The sequence below is a fragment of the Arvicanthis niloticus genome, chromosome 22 (genome assembly GCF_011762505.2).
Source record: "Arvicanthis niloticus isolate mArvNil1 chromosome 22, mArvNil1.pat.X, whole genome shotgun sequence".
Taxonomy (NCBI): domain Eukaryota; kingdom Metazoa; phylum Chordata; class Mammalia; order Rodentia; family Muridae; genus Arvicanthis; species Arvicanthis niloticus.
In genome coordinates, this window is record NC_133429.1 from 1,203,946 (window position 1) to 1,213,243 (window position 9,298).

The window sequence follows — 9,298 nt, forward strand, 5'->3', positions numbered from 1 at the left end:
ATGGAGGAGATGGAGGAGAAGATGGGGGAGGAGATGGAGAAGATGAGGGAGGGGATGGAGGAGGAGATGAGGGAGATGAAGGAGATGGGGGAGGACATGGGGGAGGAGGGAGGAGATGAGAGAGGAGATGAGGGAGATGAAGGAGATGGGGGAGGAGATGGAGGAGATGGAGGAGGAGAAGGGGGAGGAGATGGAGGAGATGGGGGAGGAGATGGGGGGAGATGGGGAGGAGATGGGGGAGATGAGGGAGGAGATGAAGGAGATGAGGGAGGGGATAGAGGAGGAGATGGGGGAGATGGGGGAGGAGATGGAGGAGATGGGGGAGGAGAGGGAGGAGATGGGGGAGGAGAAGGGGGAGGAGATGGAGGAGATGGGGGAGGAGATGGGGAGGAGATGGGGAGGAGATGGAGGAGAAGGGGGAGGAGATGGAGGAGATGGGGGGAGGAGATGGGGAGGAGATGGGGGAGGAGAGGGAGGAGATGGGGGAGGAGATGGGGGAGATGGGGGAGGAGATGGAGGAGATGGGGGAGGAGAAGGGGGAGGAGATGGAGGAGATGGGGGAGATGGGGAGGAGATGGAGGAGATGGGGGAGGAGAAGGGGGAGGAGATGGAGGAGATGGGGGAGGAGATGGAGGAGATGGGGGAGGAGATGGGGGAGGAGAGGGAGGAGATGGGGGAGGAGAAGGGGGAGATGGGGAGGAGATGGAGGAGATGGGGGAGGAGAAGGGGGAGGAGATGGAGGAGATGGGGGAGGAGATGGGGGAGGAGAAGGGGGAGGAGATGGAGGAGATGGGGGAGGAGATGGAGGAGATGGGGGAGGAGAAGGGGGAAGAGAAGGGGGAAGAGATGGGGAAAGGGATGGAGGAGATGGTGCAGGAACACTAATGTGGAGCTGCTGGCCTGCTGGTCACTGCCGCCCAGGGAGGTATTAGAGTAGGATCAGGAGAGGATTGGAGAACATCTACTTTATACAATTAAGGAAGGCCAGCCTCAGCTACATAGTGACCTTGAGTCAGCCTTGGTTACATGAGTCCTTGTCTCGTAAGGCAGCTCTCAGGGTTGCCTATGGGTGAACACCTTTCCCTGGTAAGCAGAATGCCACTTGCCTGGGCACACTGTCTGTCACTTGCAGAGAAAACTGGATCCTAGAAGTTACTGCAGCCAGCATAATGGGACACAATGGCACAGTCTAGAGAAAGAATTTGCTGAATCCCGGAGGAGCACAGCCCCAGCCCAAGGCTCCTGCTGTCTCTGTGGGTTAATCTTTATCCCACCGCACGGACAGAACAGTACTGGACCCTTGGACTCCTCCGGCCCCAAGAGCATTGTCCCTTCCTGCTGTACCACTGTGCAGTACACACGAGTCTGGTCTGACAGCTCAGACAGGTAGAAATGAAGAACTCAGCCATGGTGTCTCACAACCATCATCTCAGCGTCCGGGAGTCTGAGGCATGGGATGACGAGCTTCAGGCCAGCCTGGGCTCTAGAGCAAGACGGTGCCTCCTGTGGTGTGTGGGCAATGGGAGGGCGTTGAAACAGGGTCTCAACCACTGAGCCTGCACAGATGCCTGCTCCCTGAGCCCTCAGGCATTACCCAGGGACTGGGGGGAGGGGGGTTAAGGACCCTAAGTTAATGTTCTCAAGAAAACATGTCACAGTGGTGGGTGGAGGGGTGAGCACTGTGAGGCCTGGATCACAGGATGGGCTGTGGGAGGCCAAAGACCAGGTCCCCTGCTGCCTGGGATGCGGAGGCTCCCAGTCCATGTCTACCCATCCCCCAGAGGTCCTTGCATTTCTGGTAATTCCTTCCACCAGGGTGTTCCATTCCGGCTTCGGCAGAACCTACATATGAATGGACTGTCCCAGGTGATGCCCACCACGTGCTGTCCCATCATTACCACAAGTGAGCATGTCTGCCCAGGGCACCTGTGCACAGCTGGTTCCATCCTGGCTTTGGCCACCAGCCCCTCCATGCGGGCGGCTGCTATTGTTTACGGCTCAGGGGCAACGTGACCCTTCCTGCCCAGTCCCTTTCTCCAGTGGCTGTTTACTCAGCCCGCCTGTCCTCCTAACATCTCTGCAGCAGCAACCACAGTGAGATCACGGCCGCCTCCTGACTGGCATCTACTGTTCACCTCAGGGACATGCAAAGGAAGAGAAGTCTCCTCGGAGGGGATGTCCCTGCCCATACAGGATGCTGGCTTTGAGGCCATCTAAGAGCACGGCTCACCCAGCACGCGGCGGGTGAACTGCTCATCCTGGCTCTGTCGCTCTGGCTCTCAGGAAGCTGAGACAGGAGCACTGGGAGTTTGAGGCCAGCCTGAGCTACGCAGGGAGACCGTGTCTAAAACATAAAAAGAAGTGACAGTCGCAATGATGAGCCAAGGAGCCGGCTCGAGGACCTGGGTGTGATGCCCATCAGCCACACAGTGACTAGCAGCCTGTGTCCTCAGGTCCAGGGGATCTGGCATACCACATACTGGCACCATGGTGACCGCAAACCCACGCGGACACACGCGCACATGCACATATATAAACAGTAAAACAGCCACAGTGAGATGCTCCTAAAAGAAGAACATAAGCCAGAGCAGGCTCAGGGGGTGAAGGTGCTTGCTGCCAGCTGGACAGCTTGGGTTCAAACTGTCCCCATGGTAGAAAGAGAAAAGTGACTCTTGCAAGTTGACCTCTGACCTCCCCCACTGGGGCAGCACCTACACACGGGCATGACAGGTACATATATATAATATCAACAATTAAAAGCAACCACCAATGTCAGTGAAGCTACTCACAGGATGCCACCTGCAGCAGGCAGGGAAGAAGTATCTGTGGCTGTGGGTGAGCCTGGCTCGTCCTCACTCGGACACACAGTTTCCCTGTGAGTCAGCTAGTCCACCCTCAGACAGCCATCAGGGGAAGTGAAAACCCTGATCCACCCAAACCCTGTGCACAGTCCCTGTGGGACTTTCCGAAAACAGCCAAGGGAACATGGACATCTGTCCACAGGGGAATGGCACAGCAGGGCATCCTGTCCCATGTTGGAGTATTACTCAGCCATGAACAGGAATGAGGTTCTTACAGCCCACACTGTGGAGGGACCTGAAGGACATGGGACTTGGTTAGGGACCAGGACACAAAGCCACACCCTTTGGGCTCCCAGACAGGAAGTGGACTCGTGAGTGCCAGGAGGTGCTGAGAAATGGGTGGGGTGATGGAAGGTTCTGGAATGAGACTGCAGTTTTGATATAGCCCTACTGAGGCCAGCAGGGGAAGGTGCAAGAGGCCTGAGGCCCCAAGTCCAGTGCCCAGAGCCCATATAAAGGCACAGAAGAGGAGGGGCTGCAGCACATGCCTGCCTGAGCACATGCAGAGCTAGCTGTAGTGCAGGCGGACGGACAGATGGACGGACGGACCGTGGGTGATGACTGAATGCAACGCAAGCTTCAAGTCTGCACCTGAGCACTGCGGCCGCAGGTGTAAACTCCACCTAGGGTTCAGGGAGGCTGAGTGAAGCCGGCAGCCTCTCTCACACATCTCCATTCCCGCAGCAGGCGGGTGACCAGGAAGCACCCAGGGACAACCATGTACAACCTCCTGACTGGGCAGGCCTGGGCTCTATGTAGGGCTGGGCAACACTTCTTCCCCTCAGCCCGCCTGTCCCGGGAACACTCGTCACCTCTTTGGAACAGGAAAGGAAAGGAAGTCCCGAGGCGGTGATGGTTGTGATGGTTGAGAGGTGGGGGCAGCCACACATACCGCAGGCCCTTAGGAACTGCTGGAGACGGTTGGTGCAGGCATCTGGCAGGGCAGTGGGGTGGGGTGAGGCCCCAAGTGGACACTAGGACCCCACTGCCCTTGTTTTCCAGGGTGACTGTCCCTCTGACCCATCACACAAGACAAACCCTGTGCTTCTCTGTTGGTCAGCTCCGAAGGTAAACAGGAAGCCAGGCCAGGCAGAGCGACCAGGCCACCCTCAGTCCTACAGGTCTCCAAGTAGGTGAACACTGTTCAGTGCCAGTGGTGGAGAGAGGAGAAGGCACCAGAGAGCTGAACTGTCCCAACGAGCTGAACATCAAGCAAGACGACCCCACCAAAGTCACAGGCAGAGGGCACCCGCTGTGCCCCACTAGGACACGTGACCCCAAGGCACAGTGCCCACGGTGCAGAATTCCTGGTTATTTTTTGTGTGTCCCCAGCCTGGCTACAAGACATCCCACCTTACTCCCAGCTCAGAAAGCAAGAGGAAAGAAGGGAGGCTGGGCTGAGGCTCAGTGAACAGGGTGCTTTCCCTGCTGCACATCATGTGACCCAGGCACCTCATAACCCAGCTGTGGTGGCACACACCTGTCACCCTGCACACAGGAGGTGAAGGAAAGAGAATTGGTAGTTTCAGATCATCCTAGACTAAATAGTAAGTTTGAGGCCAGCTTGGGCTACATAGGACAATAACAAAAATAAAAGGAGGGACAGAGAAGATTAAGAAACTGGAGAATTTCTGTCTATGATGTCAAACCAGGAAGCTGTTAACAGTCATATGGACACTCTCGACAACAGAAAAACTAAAATGTGCTGATGGTCAGTAATCACCAGAAGAGCAGCGTGATGCACCGTGGTGTCACAGGTGAAAGGGTCTACAATATACAAAGAGTTCCTACAAACCAACAAAAGACTGCACAACTGGCAACAGAAAAGATAGTTTTAAGAACATGAAGCACAAGCTGTGTCTGGCATGGGAACAAAGGCATCCAAGCTAAGAAAAATGGCCAGGGAGGTCAGTGGCAAAAAAACTTCCAAAACAAGTAAGAACCAGTTCCCAGAATCATGTATGGTGACCACAGCTGAGCTCCTGCACACACCCAGCCCACTGAGCCCACTGGTCCCTCGTCACAGTATGCCCACAGTATGCCTAGCTTCTATCGAATCTCAGACCAGGGTCGACACCAGTGCAGTGATGCCCCTGGACCCCCGCACCCTCAGAGGGCTAGCCACTCAGTCCAAACTTGCTCAGTGAGCATGTGCACCTCTGTTCTGCTCGGTGCCGTCACTGTAGACTGGGGATTCCTTGCTCTCCAAATCCCGCCCCCCTACACCCTGACAAAGACAGGCACACGAGCCACTGCCACTGTTGGGAGTTAGGACCCTGAAGGCTGTGACGGCGAAGGGTCCATCAGCCTGCAGTGCTAAGGCTTTGCAATGGCTCTGAGCTAATTCCCAGCTCGGCGTAATCCTGTGGCAGGGTCTTCACCTGCACGATGACCGGGGACAGGGATGACAGTGCAGTAGCAGAATATTCAGGACGCAGCAGGGGATTCATGGTCCACTCAGACCCAGCAGACCCCTCACCACCTTTCCACATTCATTGTCAAGGGACACAGCTTCCATGACCAAGGCCAGGGTGGCCTTAATTCACCCAGGCTGCCACGTCAAGGGTCCCCAAACCTGCAGCACATACACATGAGCTCAGACAGCTCAGGGCTCTGAGCAGGCTGGGTCTCAAGGCCTCCGTAAGTGCTCCTCCAGGCCAGCCTCTGGTCATCAAAGCCCCTAGCCTACCAGACACAGTAGAGGCTCAAGAAAGGTCAACACTGGACCAGCAAAATGGCTCAGTGAGTAAGGAGCTTGCTGCCAAGCGTCAGCAGCTGAATTCCATCCCCAGGACCTACAAGGTAGGAGAGGACTGACTCCTTTGAGCACGTAGCCAAGGCTAACCTTCAATTCCTGACGTTCAGGCCTCCACCTCCCTAGTGCTGGGATGACAGGTGTTATCCACCACAGCCGGCTGACATGGCACTGGGGCAGAGCCCAGGAACTCGTATGCCCTAGGCCAGCTCTCTGCACAGGCGGATACTCCTCGTCAGGACCTAGCTTAATGTCACCTTGATGACAGCTGACCCGTATCTAATGGGCTCCCGAGTCTGACAAATACCTTCTGAGGGAAGCAGACTGAGTCTACATGCGTCTGTGTGACCAGCAGTCCCAACGGCAGCTGCCCAGCTCCACAAATGAGCAGAGAGGCAGCCAAGGCGCCCTGTGGGATGATGGGTAAGGCCCATGTGCCAATAAAACTTTACTGACAAAACCTAGCAAGGGGCTGCAACTACTCCAGTCCCCGCCCCGCATTACCTTATTCTTGTGCACATCAGCATCGTGACCCCGACAGTCTAACCAAGGGAGGGCCCAGAGCCTCTCTATATTGGGGAGACTAAGGCAGCAGTCATTCAACTGCATGATCTCAAGAGAACACCCAGAGCAAGACTTGACTGAGCCTTTTGTCTCTAAGGCCAACAGCTCTGACCCTGACACCGAGGTGACCACCTTTTACTGGTCCTTGGCGTCTGCCACCCGACACACCTTGACAGTCGCCAAGTACCTGCTGAATGCCACCCTGCGCCGGTGCTGAGCCGCTGCAGGAGCATAGAGGTTCCTGTGGCTGGCATGGAGGGTGCAAGGAGTAGACAGGGCTGGGGAGAGAACTGGGCAGCGGTGTGGGCAGAGCAAAGGGCTCCTTATGAAGGGAGAGCTGGTGGAAATAAGACCAATGACGATAATGCCAGACCAGCAGAGGCACGAGGTGGGAGAGCCGCAGGCAGGCTCTGGGGTGATTTTAGAAGCAACACCGACATAATTCGCCACCAGTTTAGATGGGGGGAAGACAGTGGCAGGTTGAGAACGACGGAGCCTAGGGGCACTCACAGCCGAGCCCAGGCAGGTCACCAGCCCTGTGTCCTAGGACCCAGGACTCCCAAACCATACCACCCACCCACCAACCGCACAAGGGCCCCAGCAGCACAGGAAGGCAGCTGCAGGCAGGCAGTTTTTGGGCCAGGCCTCTGGAGTAAGGAGACTTAAGGTAACTGGATTCTAAACACCACAGAGATAGGTTCCTTCCCATCAGATAGGTGGAAATTACCAGAACAGATAACAGACTGCTGACAGGATGGCAGGGGAGACAGGGACCCAGAGTGCCAGGTCTTCTGGGAAGCAGGGCAGGGCTCCATCTTCCTGCCTTTGACCTCCAGCCTCCACATGGCTGGGGACACCAACGCTGGACACCCACCATGTTCACGTGGAGGCAGGTATACAGTTGGTGGTAAATAAATGCTACTGACTCCTTTAAGGCAGTCAGGACTCGGATGCTTCAGCCCAAGGTCAGAGTAGGTCCAGATGGCTTCTCCATTTTACAGGTGGGGCACCTCAGGGAGCCAGGCTGGAGGCCGGGACTCACAGGCAGCTATGGGATTCTATGTGGATGACTAACAGGACTTTAGGCAGGAAAAGGAACTTCCGGGAGGAACAGCCCCTGGGGGTCAGACACAGGTTTATATCCACAGTTCGCTGACACTTTGTCTGCTCCAGCCAGCTTGTCAGCCCCCGGCCCCCAATGATGAACAAGGCTCCGTACACGGCAATGTCTGCCAAGGCTGCTGTGGGAACTGAGGTCTGCAACCATCAGGTTTACGGACACTCAAGGGCCCTGCTGTCCACTGCACAATGTCTCCAACATGGCACAGGACACCAGGTGACAGCACAGAAGGGCAGGGGTCTGGAGACAAGAAGCAGGCTAGCTACCATGGGTTCCCAATGGCATGGAGAAAGAAGCCGAGCGCCTGGGGTTGGGGACCACTGGCTCCCTGCTCCTCCTCCCCTCAGTCTTCCATGAGTGCAGTGAGGAAGAGCCTTGGAAGCCTATGGAGTCCACAGAGACCTAACTGCAACTGTCAGCCACAGAGCAGTACTGGAGGAAGCCTAGAGTTACGTGAATCCAGAAAGTTCCTGTGACCTCGATGGAGAAGGAGGCAGTCTGTTCTCTCTCAGCTGTGCATACCGACTGCCCTGCCTACAGAATGCAAGCCCAGAGACGCTGCTCATGACAAGGAAGCTGGGTGGCCCCACAGGCTACCCTAGCATGGCAGTCAGAGTCCAGGGAGAAGGGTCTGGGAGGTTGGGGGGTTGACGGGACATCTGCTCACCCAGCCAGGACACAGAAGACACCTCAACGTCATTTCTATATCCTCCCGCAGCCCCCATTTTAGAGGGAGGCAAACTGAGGCCCACAAATTGGTGATCAGTGGTGTGTAGCAGGGAGGGAGCAGAAGGTGATAGTTTCAAGATTGACAGCCTAGCAAAGGGGGTCGCATGGAGGACATACTCGCCCTTCCTTGCCAGGCAGGGTCCGCAGGTGGGGTCCCCCATTAGAATGAGGGTGCTTCAGTATCCCACACATTGAGGAGAAGCCACTCGCCACACACTCAAAGGGGCAGCTATGACTCACTTGTCTCTATCCGCTGCAGCAAGAGAATGCCCCAAAACGGGTCCCCTCTACCTCCAAACCGGAGGACCGCTTCACCGTTACTGCATGCATCTAAAAGGGGCTGGCTGCATGCACAGGCTGCCAGGATAAAGACCCGCACCCACGGCCGCCTGCGGCTCCACCGCATCACCCAAGAACCCTAAAACGGGCCGAGCGCAGCGAGCCCCGCATCCCGGGGCGGGGCGGTGCAGCCTCCCCGGCCCGAGCGCTGATGCCCCCTCCCCCGCGCATGCAATGGGAGAGCGCGAGCACCCCCGCGCCGCGCGTGAAAATGGATCAGCCCGGCCGGCCGCAGCACAGAGCGAAGCGGGCGGGCGAGACCACACGCCACGGCAGGGGAGCGGGGCGAGCCCATCGCAGCGACGGGGGGATCGCATTTACCTGCCGCCGCCCCACTCTCCGCAGACCAGGCGGCCTCCGCCGTCACGGCCCCCGCTTCGGCGCTCTCCGCCTCGTCCGGCACTTCTAGCTCCATGGCCGAGCGCTCCGGCGGCGGCGGCGGCGGCGGGCCCGAGGATGCACCCGAGCTCGGCCGCCGCCGCTGAACAACAAGCACCGCCCGCACTACAAGGCGGAGGGAGGGGGCGGGGTCTGGGCGGAGCCTGACGTCGATACGAAGCTTTTAACCAATCGGATATAAGGACCGGACTTAGGGCGGCACCTACTTAAGGGAGTTGCGAGCGCCCTCGGGCGTCTGGTGCCGGAAGGACTTGTGCTCACGTGCAGTATGGGGGCGGAGGGAGGGGCTTCAGCAAAAGGAGGAACCTGACCAATTAGGTAACAGGGGTGGGGCTAAAGTGAAGTACGACTCACCAGCGCCTCCAAGCGTCCATAGAGGGATGAACAGGGCAGCTCCAACAAACCTGAGGGAGGAGCGTCTGCAGGGGACCGAGATGGGGCGGGGCCTAGAGTCTACTACAGCCAATCGGATATTAGGGACAGAGCCTAGAAATGAGGCTCAGGAGCACCCCAGGTGGACACTACACCAAA

The 9,298-nt window shown here is 57.3% G+C and overlaps 1 protein-coding gene across 4 annotated transcripts in view; it reads right to left on the bottom strand.

Annotated features, from left to right (window-relative positions):
• The window catches only part of Pip5k1c (phosphatidylinositol-4-phosphate 5-kinase type 1 gamma), a 28,704-nt gene extending 19,828 nt beyond the window's left edge, over positions 1 to 8,876 (bottom strand). Inside the window, exon 1 of one of the 4 annotated variants that reach the window (XM_076919287.1) lies at positions 8,690 to 8,876. In XM_076919287.1, coding sequence (XP_076775402.1) covers positions 8,690 to 8,783 — 94 coding nt within the window. In that variant the 5' untranslated portion in view covers positions 8,784 to 8,876. Of the gene's footprint in view, positions 1 to 8,269; positions 8,292 to 8,689 lie in introns of those variants that run through there. The other 3 variants (XM_076919290.1, XM_076919286.1, XM_076919285.1) reach the window with 3 other exon arrangements.
• Positions 8,877 to 9,298: the final 422 nt, after the last annotated feature.